Genomic DNA, 21,123 nt, shown 5'->3' with positions numbered 1-21,123 from the left:
TACATTTTTTTCAAAGATATCTTTTCAGTGATTCAAATTGTATTTAAATGAATTTTTAATACTATAGACTGTCCTGGCTTATAATTGTTCGACTTAGGATTTTTTTATTTTACAGTGGTTTGAAAGCACTCTGCAGTCAGTACAAACCATACTTCAAGTACCCATACAGCCATTCTGTTTTTTACTTTCAGTGTGGTATTCAGTAAATTACATGAAATATTCAGTACTGTATTATAAAATAGACTTTGTGTTAGATGATTTTGCCCAACTCTAGGATAATGTGTTTTCACCATGTTTAAGGTAGGCTAGGCCTCTGGTGTTCAGTAAGTTGGGTGTGTTAAATGCATTTTCTCTTTACAGTATTTTCAACTTGTAATGGGTTTATCAAAATGTAACTCCAGCCTGGTGCAGTTTATAGGCTCACACCTATAAACCCAGCACTTTGGGAGGCTGAACCCGGAGGATGACTTGAGCCCGGGAGTTCGAGACAAGCCTTGGTAACATGGCAAAACCCCACATATACAAAAAAATCAAAAATTAGCCAGGCATGGTGGCGTGCACCTGTGGTCCCAGCTACTCAGGAGGCTGAGGGGCATGGATCGCTTGAGCCTTGAGAGGTCAAGGCTGCAGTGAGCCATGATTGTACCACTGTACTCCAGCTTGGACAACAGAGCAAGACCCTGTCTCAAAAAAAAAAAAAAAGAAGTGTAACCCCATTGTAAGTCAAGGAACATCTGTAATTATAATTAAAATAGAAATCTCACATTTTGGAAAGATGACTTTTCAGTGAATCAAAATTAAGTAATTATAAATGAAATTTGAATTAAGTTTGCTTTTTGCTTGCTTGTTTGCTCTGAAAATTCTGGGTCACAAATGCTAGTAAGAATACATGCTGGTAAGAATAGTCAGAATGAATGTGTCTTACAAAAAGGAACTGTATAGTCAATATAGTGATAGAGAATCAGGGGAATAGAGAATCCTTTCTTTTTCAGCCACTCTTGAGTCAAGTCTTTAACATCTACTTACCTGAAATAATTCAAAAATACATTAAAGTACCAGGGAAGTAGCTTTTCTTTGTGATAAGGCCTTTGTGTAGGTTTTTTTGATTAATAGATTTATTTTGATATTTTCAAAGGCATGGAATTTTTTCCCACAGGATTGATATTTCAGTGTATTTTTTTTTTTTTTTGTATGCTACAAACTTAATGAAATGACAGGGAAAGGAAATGTAGTAATTTTTTTTAGTCACCATTTTTACTTTCTGCAGTTGAGATGTATGTATATCACTTCTCATTTGTGTGAGATTTTAGTCCCTTAATGCATACATTTGCATAATTATTGCCCTCCTTCCAATTTAATATTCCAAATCTTTAAAATAGCCAAAATTATTCTATTATTGTTTCTCCACTAAACTAAGAAATCTTGTTGATTCCAAAGAGTCTTGAATACAATGCTGAATTCAGGGATGGCTGGACGATTAACTCAATAAATATTTATAAATTACCTATTATCTAATAACTCACCGTTATAAGTACTGGGAATGCAGCAGTAAACAAAGACCCTACCTTTATGAAGTTTACATTCTAGTGGGGATTATTGAAAGATATTTAACATTTTACCTGAGTATTATCACTTGCTGATAACTGATATGTTTTATGAACCCCAAATTATAATTAATAGGCACTACTGGTAAGTCTGTATTCCTTATTGACTACTAAAGAAAAAAAACTAGCCAGGCATGGTGGTCCACGTCTGTAATCTCAGCTATATGGGAGGCTGAGGTAGGAGGATCACCTGAGCCCAGGAGTTCAGGTCCAGCCTTGGCAGCCTAATGAGATCCTGTCTCAAAAAATAAAAAAAGAGATAAACCATATAAAAAATTAGATTTTGCTCTGGCACTGCTGAACATAGTATAGTGACACCTTAAGGCACCAGAAAGTACTGTTCAGATTGACTAGCTAGTAGCTCCAGCATGATCCCTGTTTGCCGCTTTAATGTCCAGCCTTGTTTTTTCATATTCCCTTGAGCTTCAGGTAACCAGGGCTAGAAAGATATACCTGTCGTGGATGAAGATATACCAGTCACTGATAGAAAGATATACCTGTCACTGATAAAGATATACCAGTCACTGATGTGACGAGATTTTTGCCTTGAAGCTTGGTAGGGATAATGTCAGTTGACACATCTTTTTGCTGTTTTAAAGATATCTTTAAGTTTTAGTTTTATTCTTTAATACTGTGTTTCATCCTATGATCTTTCTTCACCTTTCACATCAACTTCTAATTTGAGTGTAGACTGTTTCGCAAAATTAGCTCTAATAGATTTTATAGAGAGAGAGGTTTTGGATAAAAGAAATGCCTAATGACCCCAAAAAGAGTTCAAATTCTTATATTACATCTATTCCCTAAACTTTACCCTTTTATTCATACATCTGATTGTTAGTATTACGATATATATCTTTCATTCTGGGCACTCACAAAGCCAGTGACTAAGTAATTCAGCTTGATAATTAGTTTTAACTTTTCAATGGTTTTAAAGCCCCACTCATATAATTTTTTGTTAGATATAGTATAAAATTATTTAGTACAGTGGAGAATCCTTTCAGGAGCTTTCAGGGAACACAAGATTGTTGACGTCTAAATCTACAGCTGCATTCTAATAAATTGCAACTTTATTTACTTGAATTATATTTTCTCAGGAAACCAAAACTTGCAAATTTAGTCTTTTAAATTTAAGTGTACCAGCTTCATAAACTTAAAAAAATAGAACATTTTAAAGTATAGGGGTGTTACGCATAGATATTTCTACCTGAATATTTGAGTAAAAGCAATACATTAAAAGTAAAGTTTTTTACTCTCATATAATTTCTCAAACAATAGGTGACCAACTAAACATGTGTTTGCACTTCTTGTTACTTGATGCTCATGGTTCTTTGCATGTGTCTTTTAAACTAGAGCTTTAACTTCCTCTTGTGCATGGTTTGTGCAAATTGCAGTTTATTAACTTGTCTTTGTCTTTGATGCTTGCAACCTAATCCATCACAGCTACACTGCCTCGAAAAGAAAGTGCTGTCAAACAGGAAACAGAGAGTGAGTATGCCTAGTGTATTAGTAGGTATTCTCAATGCATGTTTGTTTAATGTCTAGAAATTAGTTGTCTGGGAAAAAGGTAACACCAAAAATTTTGATTGTTCTGAATTGCCAGGTATTAGTGAAAGAAAGCCCACATGATAGTAGTGATATCCAAGAAATATATGATATAGTTAAAATTACTCGACGAGTAGTAGAACTTTGTATCAGAAATTTATGAAAAGACTTAACCATTATACTTCTGTTTGCAGGCTGTTTAGAAAGTATAAAAATTCTTATAGAGCTATGGTCAGATTTTACATAATGAAGCCAGAGTTTATCTTTAATTATTCCTATTATGTCTTCCTTTGTCTTTTCTGACCATTAGCAAATAGTACAAGTTAACTGAAAGATATTCAGGAAAGATGTTTTTAAAATATATTAGTTATTGTTTATGTTTAATTCTGAATAAAAATATCACATTTTCTTCTAAAAATCAAATCCTTTCATTCCTTGGTGTATGTGAGTTATTGCCAGCTGTATGTTCTCAGTTTTCCTCATGGCTATGACTGATACCAAAATTTTACCTAAACACAGATGTCCTATATTAATATGGTTAGTGATGTATGTATTACATGTCATTTGTATTTTAAATATAACAAGTTTTCAGGGTGTTTTTTCTGTTCATTTTATTTCATTTTTAAAGGACTATAATCAGTTCACTTACTGGAAAAGCAGTTTCAGAGTTTGGAATATACTCAGTTGAATCATATGCAATTGACTTTTTTTGGTAGGGCAAAATGATCAAGTATGGGCAGTTTCATGTGGTTCAACCTAATATATTGATTTATTGTGGAGGTAACATTGAGATGCAGCAATTTTCTTCTGAAGTATAACAAGGTCATACTGGCTAATATGCTAATATGGTCCTCAGTGATCTTCCTCCATATTCCTGTCTTTTTGAATGGAAAAGAAACCCTCATCTACTTTAGTGATTTCACCAGGCAACTTTATGAAATGGGCAGGTTATAGACAATATGCTCTTTAAGGTCCCTTTCAATCCTGTTCTATGGATCTGTGTAGTTTCGCTTCTCTTTTCAATATGCTCAGGATTAGGACACAAATGTTAATGGAAGATAAGGAAACTATACCACCTATCCCCTATAGAAGCTTTGTGCACTAATACGAGCCCTGGAAGACCAAGCCAGTAGAAGATAGAAGATCTATCCCTGCTTTATACTTTGGATCATTTATTTGTGAAGGTCACAACTTTCAAAGTTTTATTATTTCTTAGGTCTTCATGGAAGTTCGGGGAAATTGACTGGATCTACTTCTAGTCTAAATAAGCTCAGTGTTCAGAGTTCAGGGAATCGCAGATCTCAGTCATCTTCCCTGCTGGATATGGGAAACATGTCTGCCTCTGATCTCGATGTTGCCGACAGGACCAAATTTGATAAGGTAAACTAAAATAACAACTACTTCTTAAACATTAACATTAGTTTTCTTTTCTAACAGCAGTTTGTAGTTGCTGTAAGTGTGTTCAAAGGTTTGGATTCTTCTGGCTGTCTTAAGCATTAACCATGTTTTACTTTCCAACTGAATCGACTCTGGAAAAAAAAAAACTAGTCAAAGGACAAGTAAAATGTGAATTATCAATGAAATGACATAAAAGTTTTATTAAAATTTGTTATAAATCATAAAATGCTTGTACCTCAAATCTAAGTTGTTTGAGCACCTGGAAAGTAAGAGGAAATAAAAGCTTCTGTGATGCTAACCTTTCTCTGTACTACATTAAGTAAGTTTTTTTGTTTGTTTTTGAGATGGAGTCTTGCTCTGTCACCCAGGCTGGAATGCAGTGGCACAATCTCAGCTCACTGCAACCTCCACCTTCTGGGTTCAAGCAATTCTCCTGCCTCAGCCTCCCGAGTAGCTGGGATTACAGGTGCCTGCCACCACACCTGGCTAATTTTTGTATTTTTAGTGGAGAAGGGGTTTCACCATGTTGGCCAGGCTGGTTTCAAACTCCTGAGCTCAAGTGATCTGCCCGCTTTGGCCTCCCAAAGTGCTGGGATTACAGGCGTAAGCCATCATGCCTGGCCATAAATAAGTTTTAAAAGTTGATCTTTGGGCCGGGCGCGGTGGCTCAAGCCTGTAATCCCAGCACTTTGGGAGGCCGAGGCGGGCGGATCACAAGGTCAGGAGGTCGAGACCATCCTGGCTAACACAGTGAAACCCCGTCTCCGCTTAAAAAATACAAAAAATTAGCCGGGCGAGATGGCGGGCGCCTGTAGTCCCAGCTACTCGGGAGGCTGAGGCAGGAGAATGGCGTGGACCCGGGAGGCGGAGCTTGCAGTGAGCTGAGATCCGGCCACTGCACTCCAGCCTGGGCGACAGAGCGAGACTCCGTCTCAAAAAAAAAAAAAAAAAAAAAAAAAAAAAGTTGATCTTTGTGCTCCTCTTTCCAGATGTGAAGTGAATAATTGTGAGTTTTATTTTAGGTATGTTGTGTGGCCTTGTTATACCTGCTAATATCATTGTCCTGTTGATCTTGGAAGAGTTTGTTTTTGGGATTCCATTGAGATTATAAATTCCTAGAGATTAGTGAGATTATGGATCCATGGTCTGTGCAGAAAAGAAAATTAAATGTGGTGCGTTATTTTATTTGGTGTAGTTCTTTCATTATGGGATCACTTTGGTTTTCTTCAGATCTTTGAACAGGTACTAAGTGAACTGGAGCCCCTATGTCTGGCAGAACAGGACTTCATAAGTAAATTTTTCAAACTGCAGCAACATCAAAGTATACCTGGAACTATGGTATGGCTCCTAGTGTATTTTGGCTGGTATTTATGATCTGTAACATAATTAACTTAATTAATATGTGGTCACAATTTTATTATCAGAAGAGAAAAGGAAAGAATTTGTGATGTAAGTTTTTTTTTATGATGTAAGGATTTAGGATGTAAGGAATTTTTGTAATACCACAAGATAATAAAAACAGTGACAGATGAAGTTTGGTTATCTAATTTAATATTTCAGAATATCATAAGCCTAAATATTCTCTAAATTAGTGGGGGGATGAATGTCTGAGTTTACTTTGCAAAGAACATTATTTAAAAGGCTCTTTTAACCTTTCAGTAGTCATCAAGACAAATATAATTTTTAAAAAATGATGTTTGAGTATATACACTATGGTATAACAAATAATAATAATGATAAATAGGCCGGGCACGGTGGCTCATGCCTGTAATCCCAGCACTTTGGGAGGCCGAGGTGGGTGGATCGTGAGGTCAGGAGATCAAGACCATCCTGGCTAACACAGTGAAACCCCGTCTCTACTAAAAATACAAAAAAAATAAATAAATTAGCCGGGCGTGGTGGCAGGCGCCTGTAGTCCCAGCTACTCGGGAGGCTGAGGCAGGAGAATGGCGTGAACCTGGGAAGCGGAGCTTGCAGTGAGCGGAGACCGCGCCACTGCACTCCAGCCTGGGCAACAGAGCGAGACTCCATCTCAAAAAAAATGATAATAATAATAATGATAAATAAAAGAAAATGAAGCCTCAGATCTGTCTTCCTTGTGGCTTTGTTACTAACTAGCCATGAGATCTTAAGCCAGTTATTCGATCCCCAGCTTTCCTCTTCTGTAAAGTGGATATCATAGTGCCTATTCAGCATGCCTTTCTGTTAGCATACATGTAAGAGAGTAAGATGAGAGTTTCTTGACTATTTTGAAGAACTTAAAAATAGTGCAAATAAAGTGTTTTTTAAATTTTCTCAAAATTGTATGCCTCAGACAACCAACTTATACAAGCAGTCATAAAATAAATGAGAAATTATTATAACTGGTTTAGAGCATTCATTGCTATGGTAGTAATGGTGGCAAATTTATTTGTTGGCTTCTGTAAGAATTTTTTCTAGCATTTTTTTAATGCTGACGTTTTATTAGAATAATTGATGAGATTTCCTTAATTTTTTAAATTCTCTTTTGAAAGTTGTGTTGGGACATTTTCTATTTTTGTGGTTGTCGTTGTTGAGCTGCCCCCTTCCCACACCTTGCGTTCAGCTTCCTGCATCTCCCCACTTCCCCTCAGGTGCACACACAAATACAACTTCTCACCCCGCAAAAGTTCTTGGATAAAACCTAAGAACAGAGTATCTCATGAACATTCTTAAATAGCATACTAAATTATATAGCTAGCTTTATCATAATGCTACCTTTAAAAATCATTATTTTTCATAATGTATTCTTTCCTAGGAATTTTAAGACTGAGCAGGCTTTCGCTATATAAATACTAGTTAAATTGTTGGTCTTCTATTATGTAAAGTGCCTGAATAATTTTTGCAGGCTGAAGCAGAGGACCTGGATGGAGGGACATTATCACGGCAACATAATTGTGGCACACCACTGCCTGTTTCATCTGAGTATGTCTTTGTTACTATCATTTATTTTGGAAAAAATAAACTTGAAAACGTGGAATGCTGCTCATGGCGGGGTCTAGATGTTTCTCAGTAGCCTGACGTTACTCAGAGCACCAGCGTGTGTGTCCATTGTCTTATCAAACATTTTACTGATTTAAAATTCGTCCTATTTTATGGCTCTCCAGCTCTTCCTTGCTCCAGGACTCACAGAAGATGAAGTCAATCTGTTGTTTGCTGGCACAGGGAAGCCTTTGAATTGTAGAGTATTTCTTAGAAATCTCAAAGCACATTTCATGACCCAGCTTTACAAATTAAAGCTAATTCAAATGATAAAACTCAATGTCAGTAAAATATTTTTATATCAAAAACTGCTATAATCAGTATTTAGACATTTTTATTTGTTGTTTGTTGTTGTTGTTGTTCTTGCTGTTTTCTGAGACTGAGTCTCCCTCTGTTGCCCAGGCTGGAATGCAGTGGCGCCATGTCAGCTCACTGCAACTTCCACCTCCTGGGTTCAAGCGATTCTCCTGACTCAGCCTCCCAAGTAGCTGGGATTACAGACATGCACCACGATGTCTGGCCAATTTTTGTAATTTTGGTAGAGACAGGGTTTCACCATGTTGGCCAGGCTAGTTTCGAACTCCTGACCTCAGGTGACCTGCGCACGTTGGCCTCCCAAAGTGCTGGGATTACAGGCGTGAGCCACCATGCCCGGCTATCTAGACATTTTTAATTGAAATTTAATTATGGTATTTTCATCCTTTTGTATATACCCAGTGGATTAAAGTTAAAGGTGAATTCACCTGAAGCTTGTTATAACTTTATACATCTTGTCTGTTTTCTGAACAGGAAAGATATGATCCGCCAAATGATGATTAAAATATTTCGCTGCATTGAGCCAGAGCTGAACAACCTAATTGCATTAGGAGACAAAATTGACAGCTTTAACTCTCTTTATATGCTAGTCAAAATGAGTCATCATGTGTGGACTGCACAAAATGTGGACCCTGCTTCTTTCCTAAGTACTACATTGGGAAATGTTTTGGTGACTGTCAAAAGGAACTTTGACAAATGCATTGTGAGTTTGCTTTTTTAAAAAACTACCTTAGCATCCTAGTTATTGCAAAATATAGGTAAATGTATTTAAATCGAGGGATTTCCAGCTTTCTGTTGGGGAATCTGTTGTTCATGTCCCTCAAAGCAGGGCATGGCAACAGTCTGCATGAACAGAGTTAGTTGGGTGGCACTATGCCAGTTTCCCTTCCACACTGTGAATCTTGGCAAGTTCTGGAGGAGGTGGCACAGCGGCAGCAGTTGCTTAAGAGATCCACTGGAGGCCACTTGAGAGAGCCACTTAAGAGAGCCACGTAGTGGCTTACACCTGTAATGCCAGCATTTTGGGAGGCTGAGGTGGGCAGATCACCTGAGGTCAGGAGTTCGAGACCAGCCTGGTCAACGTGGCGAAACCCCATCTCTACTAAAAATACAAAAATTAGCCGGGCGTGGTAGCACACGCCTATAATCCCAGCTACTCAGGAGGCTGAGGCAGGAGAATTGCTTGAACCTGTGAGGCAGAGGTTGCAGTGAGCCAAGATCGCAACAATGATCTCCAGCCTGGGTGACAAGAGTGAAGACTGTCTCAAAAAAAAAAAAAAAAAAATTCACTGAATAACTGACATTTCAGTTTATTAGTCAGTGACCATTGATTTAATGAAACAATTGAAACTATCACTTGGGTTTATTGTTATTGTTCTTTTAATACTTTCTAATAAGAAAACTAATTTGATTATTTTAATTATTTTAATAGTTTAGTAGCTTTAATAATTGTATTTTATTTTAAGAATACATTGTTATAACTGAGCAATTATCATTTTCCTCCTAATAGAAAAAAATTTTAACAACTTTCTTACTATCTGTTACTTTTTTTTTTTTTTTTTTGAGTTGGCATCTCATTCTCATTCCCCAGGCTGGAGTGCAACAGTGCCTTCTCGGCTCACCTCAACCTCCGCCTCCTGGGTTCAAGAGATTCTCCAGCCTCAGCCTCCTGAGTAGCTGGGATTACAGGCATGCGCCACCATGCCCAGCTAGTTTTGTATTTTTAGTAGAGATGGGATTTCTCCACGTTGGTCAGGCTGGTCTCAAACTCCCAACCTCAGGTGATCCGCCCACCTCGGCCTCCCAAAGTACTGGGATTACAGGCATGAGACACCGCACCCAGCCGTCTGTCTGTTACATTTTTTACACTTGTATGTATGAATTGGGCTGGGCCAGGTTAAAAAATGCTTCATGAACACTTCTCAAGGTGTGGCACTAGAGAAAGTAATCAAGACAAAGATATAAATTCACATATTCTCATAAGTTGCATATATATATAAAGGCACATAGGTTTGCCACTAAAGGGTGGTTTCTTCTACCTGTCATCCTTCTCTATATCTTATTTTAATTCTTATTTTAATAAGATCTTATTTTTTTAATGTTACAAATATATTTATTGACATATAATTCATTATGTGTTAATTGAAAAAAGTAAATTCAAAAAATTATACACAGTGTGATCTCATTTATGCAAGAAAGAAAATATATATATATATGTTTAAAAATTGGGGCCGGGCACTGTGGCTCACGCCTGTAATCCCAGCACTTTGGGAGGCCGAGGCGGGTGGATCACCTGAGGTCAAGAAATCGAGACCATCCTGGCCAACACGGTGAAACCCCATAAGATCTTATTTTTGATAAGATCTTATCTTTCATTTATGAATGCTGGTCAATAAGATCAATAGACCAGCATTTATAAATGAGTGCTTACTGTGTACCAGGCACAAGCCTGAGCACTTTGCACATACTATGTCATCTAATCTTAAACCCAGCCACTCAGCAGGGTAGACTGTTTGAGAGGTGAAGTTACTTTCCCCAGGTCCACAGTTTAAAAATATGGGTCTTGTATTCAAACCCAGTCTGGTTCTAGTACCTACAATCTTACCACTACCTTTTCTACTGCATCCATTTTTCACCTCACAGTTGCCAATACTGATGAAGTGGCACATGAGTACAGATAATATGAAATAATTGACTATGCTCATAGGGTTTTCTTATACTGATGTCAGAAGCCTAGAGATAATTATTTTGCTAATCCATATGTCATATGGTTTTCGAGTTATACTCCCCAAATCTCAATACAATGAAATTTGAGGTAGAAGCTGAAATGATACAAAAGTATTTGGCAGTGTAATCATTCCTACTGAGTAGATTTAGATCCCTTCAGAACCATAGAACCATAATTGAATCCGTGGATCGTTTTGAACCTAGGATTCTGTCTGCATGAAACATTTCTTTCACATTTTGTCATATCATGCACAAGCAGTTTGTGGAACTAAGAATAAATGACTAATAAATGTATGGAAAACTAAATAATGCAAATCCATATGGAAATGCCTATCCTCCTTCTTTGTTTCTATACTCTGAAAATAGAGAATTTGTCTATCCAGACAGAAATTTTAGACTGATGAAAATTGGAAATGACTGTGGTTCTCAAACTTGACCACGTGGCCACCAACCAGAAGTTACCCGGAGGAATCCTATAGGTGCTCTGGAATCTGCTCTCCTGTAACCTAAAATCAGTAATTACCTTGTACTCATCTTTCATAAATAGTAGAAATGTGTGTTGACTATTTTTACTTTGCACAGAGACTTGAAGTTCACAGCCTTGATTGTATTTTGTTTTGTTTCATTTTATTTTATTTTTTGAGACAGAGTCTTGCTCTATTGCCCAGGCTGGAGTGTAGTGGCGCAATCCTGGCTCACTTTAACCTCTGCCGCCCAGGTTCAAGAAATTCTCATTCCTCAGCCTCCCAAGTAACTGGGATTACAGGCATGCGCCACCCCACCCAGCTAATTTTTTTGTGTGTTTTTTGTAGAGACGAAGTTTCACTGTATTGGCCAGGCTGGTCTTGAACTCTTGGCCTCAAGTGATCCACCCACCTTGGCCTCCCCAAGTGCTGGGATTACAGGCATGAGCCACCGTCCCTGGCTTATAGTTGATTTTAAATAATCTGTATTACTTTGATTTTCTCAAACTTACTGTAAAATGGTTTTATTATCTATAGAATTAGTTTTTCTTAGGTTTCCCTGTTGTGATTCATCTTCAATTAGTAAGCATCCAAAGTGTTCTAGCTACCACGTGATATCCTGCCTCTATGATATCTGTGTATATATCTATATCTCCATCTATATATTTTGTTGTGATTATATGTAGTTTTAAAGTTGCTTGGTTATTTATCTCCCTTGCTCTCTGCCTAATTTTAGAGTAACCAAATAAGGCAAATGGAAGAAGTAAAGATCTCAAAGAAGAGTAAAGTCGGAATTCTTCCATTTGTTGCTGAATTTGAAGAATTTGCTGGACTTGCAGAATCAATCTTTAAAAATGCTGAGCGTCGTGGAGACCTAGATAAAGCATACACCAAACTTATCAGAGGAGTGTTTGTTAATGGTAAGCTTTTATTATGTTCTAAAGAATTATTGTAGCTATTGTTTTTATTTCTGGTAACTAAGAAGTCGGGAACAGATAGGTTCATTATTTTGTATATCTTATAGTCTTTTTTAGGTTTTCTAACATTAAAGATTTCTTGAATTTGAAAAATAAAACCTATTCATAATCATTAGGAACTACTTACATTTTAGGGTTCATATGGGCTTATGACTATGCAAAATTGAAAATCTTTTTTTTTTTTTTTTTTTAAGATGGGCCTCACTCTGTTACCCAGGCTGGAGTGCAGTGGCATATTGGCTCACTGCAGCCTCCACCTCCCAGGCTCAAATGATCCTCCCACCTCACCCTCCCAAGTAGCTGGGACTATAGGTGCACCCCACCACACCCTGCTAATTTTTTGTAGAAAATCATTTTTTAAACACAAAAACATGACCTTCCATATTACGTTTGCATTTCAACAAGTGGTCTTTTAGAGATGATGGGCTGTGATGTGTGTGTAACCTTAAGCAAATCAATTCACTTATTTAGGCCTCAGTTTTTCATATCTATTATACAAGCAAATTAGTACTAAAATACAGGAGAAATTAGTGCTGAAATACTATAACTCTCTTTCTTTCTGTGTCAGATCCCACAGTTAAATTACAGAAAAGTCTGGACATGTCATTTCATGTGAAATAAATGATCTGATTGCATATATTCACGAATTGTAAAAGCTAAAGAATTGACAGGAAATGGAATCATCTCACCAATTATTGCCCAGGCTGGAGTAGAGTGGCATAATCTCGACTCACTGCAACTTTCACCACCCAAGTTCGAGCAATTCTCCTGCCTCAGCCTCCTAAGTAGCTGGAATTATAGGCAGGTGTCATCACACCCAGCTAATTTTTGTATTTTTAGTAGAGACGGGGTTTCACTGTGTTGGCCAGACTTGTCTCGAACTCTTGACCTCAAGTGATCTGCCCGCCTTGGCCTCCCAAAGTGCTGGGATTACAGGTGTGAACCACTGTGCCTGGCCTTGATTTTTCCTTTTAAAATTCAAAGTAGCTTTGCTTTATCTGATTCTAAAGTAATGTGGCTAGGCACACTGGCCCACACCTGTAATCGCCGTACTTTGGAAGGACCAGTTTGGGGATTGCTTGAGCCCAGGAGTTGAAGACCAGCCTGGGCATAGTAGTGAGGCCTTGTCTCTATAAAAAAAAATCAAAAAAATTAGCCAGGTGTGGTGGTGTGTCCCTGAGTTTCAGGAGGCTGAGGCAGGAGAATCATTTGAGCTCAGGGGGTCAAGGCTGCAGTGGGCCTTGTTCATGCCACTGCACTCTAGCCTGGATGACAAAGCCAGACCCTGTGTTAAAAATGAATAATAAATGAATTAATTAATTCATTATTCTTTGTAAATGAATTCATTTATAAAGAAACTAAAACTTATGAAACTTAAGAACAGAAAGATATTCCTTTAATTGGATAAAAAATCTATCTCAGGCCTAAAGCTTACGTGATACTTAACTGCAACAGTAGAGACATTCCCTCTGAAATCAATTTAAAGCAGAAATATTGTTAGATCCTTTATTATTTAGCATTGTTATTGAAGTGCTAGCCAGTACAAGACCTGAAACATAACTATTTATCCCCAAAAATCAGCAAATAGAATTTTCAAATCAAGAAGAAAGTAAAGATCATTTTTAATCTTATTGTACAGAGATAATGTTAAATTTTTATTCTTCCACTTTTCAAGTTCCTGTCCCTCTCTTCTATATATGTGCATATTCTGTGTGTATGTTTTCTTTAATATAAAAATGTTATATCTGACACACTATTTTTGAAGCTGCTGGACTCTATATAATCTTAGTACCTTTCCTTGTTAGTTAATATAGATAAACATAATCATTTTTAACGATTACATAGTCATCCATGTGTCATTATCCATTTACCAAATCTTCTATTAGTAAACATTTAGGGTTTTTTTAGTTTATGTATCTTTGTATACTTGTCAAATAATTTCTTTAGGGTAAATTACTAGAAATGGAATTACTGGGTCAAAGGGTTTATGTATCTCAAGTCTTTTCCCAAATTGTGATACAGAAAGCTTATGTCAGTTTAGTGCTATGAGCAGTTGCATTACAACTGTACAAATGCTGGATATTACTAGGTATTACCAATCTTTTTATTCTTTGTCAACCTGATAGGCTATAAATTATCTCGCTATTTTATTTTGCATTTCATTGATTTTATGTTTGGTGTGTTTACATGAATTTTCAAATTTTATGTCCAATTTATTCATCTTTCCCCTTAATAGTCTTCTAAATTTTGGGCCATTCTCAGCAAGGTCACACCATCACAAAATTATTATTTTTCAATTAGCTATATCTTCTTTAGTACTTATGATTGTATTAATTTATTTGTTTGCTTTTTACATTGTAAATAATTTAGCAATTCAGAATTTGGCTGCAAGATGTAAAGTAGGGACCTAAATTTCATATATTAAAATGGTCCAGCTGGTTGTCCTAACACATTTTGAATAATTCATCATTTCTCCATTGATTTGAAACATTACTTTTATTATATACTGAATTTCCATGTACACATGGGACTGTTTTAGGATGACTTTTTATGATGATTAGGTAGATCTGAAAACTCCCATTACAATATATTTTATTAAGTCTAGAAATGTGCTTAATTCTTAAACTTACAAATGAAAAAAAATCATATAAATGTTTGTGGCTAATATGGTCATACTCAGAGATGTTATTTTATTTTTTCTGTTTTGGTTTTAGTGGAGAAAGTAGCAAATGAAAGCCAGAAGACCCCCAGGGATGTGGTTATGATGGAAAACTTTCACCATATTTTTGCAACTCTTTCTCGATTGAAAATCTCATGTCTAGAAGCAGAAAAAAAAGACGCCAAACAAAAATACACAGATCACCTTCAGTCTTATGTCATTTACTCTTTAGGACAACCTCTTGAAAAGCTAAATGTAAATATATTTTCATTCAGTATTTTTCCTACTTTTGAACCTATACACATAAGTTTGCATATGAATAACCTGCAGACATGTATCTTAAATTTTCTCATGTGTTGGTGCAAAGGGGACTCAGTTATTGAAGCTGCCAGTGAGCCAGACACTGCTAGATGCTATATATTTTATTTCTTCTTTCTGTACATTATTTTTATACATTATTTATTATATTTTAATGATAATTTTGCTATTATTCTCTTACTTATGCATTATTTCTTTTAATTCTTATAAACTGATGTGTAAGCTAAGATAATATTATCCCCATTTCACAAATGAAGAAACTGAAAGTAAAAAAAACTTGCCTGACATTATAATAGCTTATAAATTACAAGCTGGGGGATGAACCTAGATTAGGCTTTGCCATTACTCTTTCCCATTTCTTACTTTATAAATGACCAAGTTAACAATGTCTAGGTGGAAATTTCAGAAATACTATCAAGATAAAAGAAAAACCAAAAATTGCTTTCTACATTGCCTTTTACTTTTCTTTCCCTTCTTTTTCTTTCCTTACTTGAGTCATTTCCCAGAGCAAGTCTGTTAATTAAAGTTAAGAAATGATGATTTTAGGGAACTTTACAACATAGTGAAAGCGTAAATGAACCTTTTTAACTAACTTTGTCTACAATATAATTAGTTATCTTTTGTAAGTTCTTAACTTGAAGTTGGAGTAAAATAGCATGGTGACTCACACCTGTAATCCCAGCACTTTGGGAGGCCAAGGCAGGTAGATCACAAGGTCAGAAGATCGAGACCATCCTGGCTAACACGGTGAAACCCCGTCTCTACTAAAAATATTTTTAAAAAATTAACCGGGCGTGGTGGCGTGTGCCTGTAGTGAGGCAGGACAATCACTTGAACCCGGGAGGCAGTGATTGCAGTAAGCCGAGATCATGCCGCTACACTCCAGCCTGGGCGACACAGCAAGACTCAGTCTCAAAAAAAGAGAATATGTATCTGCTGTCAGCAATTCAGAGAAGTACTTGAAAGACATTTAATCAAATGCAGAACTAATTCCTTATAAAACTTAAGAACAGACAAATATTCCTTTAATTGGATAAAAGATCTATCTCAGGCCTAAAGCTTACATGATATTTAACTGCAACATTAGAGACATTCCCTCTGAAATCAATTTAAAGCAGAAATATTGTTAGATCATTTATTATTTAGCATTGTTGTTGAAGTGCTAGCCAGTTCAACAAGACCTGAAACATAAGTAGGAGATATGGAGAAGAGAGACAAGATTATCACTGCCTGTATATGATATGTTGAAATTACTGGTGTTGATTAAGTGACAGGATTCAAGGCAAATATACTGAAAAACAATGTATTTCCTGTCTACCAATTAAGAGCCTATGTAACAACAAAATTTTTAAAGCACTAAGAATAACTTGTCAAAGAATGATAATTTAATGAATAAATAATCACTAAGAAAATTTTAGAAAAAAGTAATGAGAGGGAATGGGGTTTGTCAGTGTTAATTCTTTGTATCGTGCTCAAATACAGGCATGCCAGTCAATAAAAGTGTGTGTGTGTATATATATATATATATGTGAAGACCTGGGAATAATATTTATAATAATATAACAGTCAGTCAGTATATTTAATATAAAAGATTTATTAAAATCAATAAGAAAAGCACTAAGACCTCAATTTATAAATGGGGCAAGGGGCCTGAATCACTACTAAATATATGAAAGCAGGTTAGCCTTATTTATAGCCAAAGAATTATAAAATAAAATGACAAACTTTTTTCACTCTGCCAACGATTGTTTTAAATTGTCATAATGTTTATGGTAGTATAGTGAAGTAGCAACCTCATACACTGTTGACAGAAATATAAATTGATTGAGCTTTCCTAGGAAGCAGTTTGTATATATACTGAAGAATCTTTCAAATACTTAAAGTTATGCTCTTCAATAGAGTAATTATAGTCCTGGAAATTTAATCAGTAAGGTGGGTAAACACTTATATACAAAAAAATTTATGACAAATATAGTAAATTTTCTAAAGTCTCACTAGATCTGGCAAGTCCAAAAAAAGATGGGGGAGTGGGATGTTAAATATCTAGTACTAGAGGAATGAATAATAATTGTGGTTTAGTCATAGTATGAAATATGCAGCCATTAAAATTTATATTCAGCAAAAAGCAACATTAAATGTAAAATGTGACATATGAAATATAATCTCATGTATGTATTCACACATCAAAAGATTAGAAGGAACTCTACAGTGTTACCAATGCTCGTCTGAGAAGTATGTGAATAAGGTGATTGTTATTTTGTTGTTTATACTTTCACACACTGATTTTTGCATGGTGATTATACACTACTTTGTAAACAGATTTTTAAAAATGTAAGTAATAATCAAAGCAGGTCTTAGCCATTGTTTCTTTTCATTTCCTTGAAGCATTTCTTTGAAGGTGTTGAAGCTCGTGTGGCACAGGGCATAAGGGAGGAGGAAGTAAGTTACCAACTTGCATTTAACAAACAAGAACTTCGTAAAGTCATTAAGGAGTACCCTGGAAAGGAAGTTAAAAAAGGTCTAGATAACCTCTACAAGAAGGTTGATAAACATTTATGTGAAGAAGAGAACTTACTTCAGGTATGCTGAGTTCTTTTGACCATCTGACTTGAGGATCCTTATATATATTGCTTTTCTTTAAATATTTTTCTAGAAGTGCTGTAGATCTAGAGCAGGACGAGAGTTCCATTAAAGTACAGACCACATTAATGAATTGTAAGGAAGAAAGGAATACTATTTATATAAGAATATATGGCTATTTCTGCTTATTTCGTATTTCTACTTCATTATGGTGAAGCATTAAGTTTGTTTTTCTTTGGTTGGTTGGTTGGTTGGTTGGTTGGTTGGTTGAGTGGTTGGAATTAGAAATGGGTTCATAATCTGGCTCCAGATTAAGCTGCATGACTTTGGGGAGTTACTTAACCTCTGTGAGCCTTAGTTCCCTTATTTCGAAAAGTGGAAATGATACCTCTCTTGTACAGTAGCCACTGTGTTGGGCAACATAGCAAGACCTTGTCTCTACTAAAAATTAAAAAAATTAGCTGGGCATGGTGTCATGTGCCTGTAGTCCCAACTACTTGGGAAGCTGAGGCAGGAGGATCACTTGAGCCCAGGAGATTGAGGCTCCAGTGAACTATGATCATATCACTGCACTCCAGTCTAGGCAACAGAGTGAGGCCATGTCAAAAAAAAAAAAAAGAGAGAAAGAAAGAAGGAAGGAAGGGAGGGAGGGAGGGAGGGAGGGAGGGAAAGAAAGAAAGAAAATGAAGGAAGGAAGGAAGGAAGGAAGGAAGGGAGGGAGGGAGGGAGGGAGGGAAAGAAAGAAAGAAAGAAAATGAGCTTAGAGGCTTAGAGAGTTGGAGTAATAGGACCAAGCTCCCATAACTAATGGATAGTAGAGCTAAATTTAAAGACCAAATTAGGCCATTATTCTTTGTAAACCATATTGAAAGGCCCAGATATGAGTGAGAGTAATTCTGATTTCACCATCATGGAAGACTTCCTAAGGGATATTGCATTGTTGGTTTTAACCTCTGAAAGTCAGATGTATTTTAACAGGCAAAATGGGGATGGAGGGAGTAGCATTCTAGAAAGAAAGAATATGAGCTAAACGATGAAAAATAAAAAGCGTAATACTGCTTAGGGAATAGTGATTGGTCTCAAGTTGACAGGAATTTAGGATTTATGAGATTTAGGGTTTACATGAAAAAACCTTGGAAGAATACATTCCCTCAGCTGTCAAATAGGGAAGATGATCATAATACCCACCCTCACCAGGTCATCATGAGACTTAGTACTATAATATATTCATAAAGTGCTTTGTACTGTGCTGATAACGAGTGAGCTTCAATTAATGTAATCTATTTAAGCCATTATGTCAATGTGTGTATCACACTGTGTCTTGATAGTTGTCTACATATTAGTCTCCACTGTTAGACTGTAAATCACATGATTGCAGATAATGGGTCTGACTCATTTTGCTGTCCTCCAAGGCATCAAGCAATGTTTTGCATCAACAATTTTAGATAAAGAAAATTTTAAATTTTATAGGAAATGAAATTAAAGCATTACATTTTATATAATCACTAGTCTTAGTTCTAAACATAATTGTGCATATCCATATCTGTGTTGCATATTGGAGTATATGAGATAATAGCTAAAATGTCATGTGCTTACTTGTGTCAAACATAGTTCTAAGCACTTTATGTACATTTCTTATTTAATTCTCACAGCATTATGAGGAAGGTCTTATTATTATCTTGGTTTATAGATGAGGAACTTGAGGCATAGAGCAGTCATGTCATATACTGAAGGTCACAAATCTTGTCGGTAAAAGTGACTAGGATTCTGGTCCCAGAATGCATGTTCTTAGCTACTTTACTACCCAGATTCTTAGAATATGCCTTGGCATTATTTCTGCATACTAGATTACATATTATTTCCATTCATAGCCTAATGACTTTTTTTTTTTAATAATAGGTGGTGTGGCACTCCATGCAAGATGAATTTATACGCCAGTATAAGCACTTTGAAGGTTTGATAGCTCGCTGTTATCCTGGATCTGGTGTTACAATGGAATTCACTATTCAGGACATTCTAGATTATTGTTCCAGCATTGCACAGTCCCACTAAACCCTGTGAAAGAAGAAAAGATAAATGAATGAAGCATTTGAGTATACCAGACACTATACCAAAATACCAAGCAACTGTTTTGAGAACCCAGACTTAAAATTTTATGTATTATTAAATGTTAGATAAATGGGTAGTACCATACTACAAATATTTAAATGTAAAATTACTAACCTATGTAGCAGTTTTATTTGCCCTATAGGTTGCATACTAACTTAAGCATTTATGTCATCATAAAATGCCTTTAGCATTTCTCAATGGCTGGATGGGAAATTTTCCTTTATTACCTAGCTGCTTGTGTTTGAGTGGTTGTCTTGTGAGCAGCACATTTGGAGTTCTTCAGCTTTCACTGCTTCTCTGTTGTTTGCTAATCATGTAACTACTAAAATACTGTACAAAATTGTTTTTTCACACTAACAAATGTGTATATGGAGAAGAGGGCTCATGTGGTGATCATTTGTAAAGTTAGATTTTTGAGGATTATGTGACTGTAGTAATAAATGTGAAATAAATTTTCAAAATTGACATTTGATAATATTTTTAGGTCTATTATATGCTATCTTCTGTATTAAAGCAAGTTCTTACAGAATCCACATACAAAAATTAATTGCAAGTTTATATACCACAAAACACTTAAAAGTTTAATAATAAGTAAAGTAAGTTGGGTGCAGTGGCTCATGCCTGTAATTCCAGCACTCTAGGAGGCCAAGGAGGGAGGACTGATTGAAGCCAGGAATTTGAGAGTAGCCTGGGCAACACAGTGAGACCCTGACTCCATAGAAAAACAATTTTTTGTGGTGGCACATGTGTATAATCTAAGCCACTTGAGAAGCTGAGGCAGGAGGATTGCTGCAGCCCAAGAGTTTGAGTGAGTTGTGATTGTGCCACTGTACTCCATCCTGGGCAACATAGCAAGACACTGTCACTTCAAAAAATAAGGAGAAAAATAATAATATTGAAGCTGTTTAGTATTTAGGACTAACTCTAACAAAAGATGTCCTGAATTGTGTCCCCACTAAAATTTTATGTTGATGCCCTAACCCCCCATGTGGCTATATTGGAGATACAGGTCTTTAAGGAGACCATTAAGTTTAAATGAGGTCAGAAGGGTAGAAACCTTGATCCAATAGACTCAAAGACCTTGTAAGAAGAGGAAGAGACACCAGACCTCACTCTCCCTCTGCCATAGGAGGGCACAATGAGAAGGCAACTGTCTGCAAACCAGGAAGAGAGCCCTCACCAGAACCTGACCATGCTGGCACTGTAATCTCAGACTTCTAGCCTCCAAAGCAGAAAATAAATTGTTTGGCAGCCCAAGCTAATACAAGATGTATAAGACCTTTACGGAGAAATTGTAACTACTGAAAGATATTAAAGAAGACCAAAATAAGTGAAGTATTTAATGTTTCCAGATGAGGACACACATACTAAAGTAGAAATGGCAGTTCTTTTTGTGTTTTTTTTTTCTTTCTTTCTTTAATTGAGAGAGG

General features: G+C 36.2%; 1 protein-coding gene across 7 annotated transcripts in view; it reads left to right on the top strand.

The window, feature by feature from the left end:
- EXOC1 (exocyst complex component 1) overlaps positions 1-20,165 on the top strand; it is a 53,708-nt gene extending 33,543 nt beyond the window's left edge. For 4 of the 7 annotated variants that reach the window (XM_030922247.1, XM_030922263.1, XM_030922250.1 and 1 more), the window contains 9 exons: positions 3,045-3,089; positions 4,363-4,526; positions 5,775-5,882; positions 7,411-7,487; positions 8,334-8,562; positions 11,787-11,970; positions 14,742-14,941; positions 17,390-17,584; positions 19,484-20,165. In XM_030922247.1, the coding sequence (XP_030778107.1) occupies positions 3,045-3,089; positions 4,363-4,526; positions 5,775-5,882; positions 7,411-7,487; positions 8,334-8,562; positions 11,787-11,970; positions 14,742-14,941; positions 17,390-17,584; positions 19,484-19,636 (1,355 nt within the window). In that variant the 3' untranslated portion in view covers positions 19,637-20,165. The remainder of the gene's footprint in view (positions 1-3,044; positions 3,090-4,362; positions 4,527-5,774; positions 5,883-7,410; positions 7,488-8,333; positions 8,563-11,786; positions 11,971-14,741; positions 14,942-17,389; positions 17,585-19,483) is intronic. The other 3 variants (XM_030922276.1, XM_030922270.1, XM_030922254.1) reach the window with 3 other exon arrangements.
- The last annotated feature ends 958 nt before the right edge of the window (positions 20,166-21,123 follow it).

Source organism: Rhinopithecus roxellana, chromosome 2 (genome assembly GCF_007565055.1).
Source record: "Rhinopithecus roxellana isolate Shanxi Qingling chromosome 2, ASM756505v1, whole genome shotgun sequence".
Taxonomy (NCBI): Eukaryota; Metazoa; Chordata; class Mammalia; order Primates; family Cercopithecidae; genus Rhinopithecus; species Rhinopithecus roxellana.
Note: the sequence above shows the minus strand (reverse complement) of the source record. Positions and strands in the feature narration are given on the sequence as shown.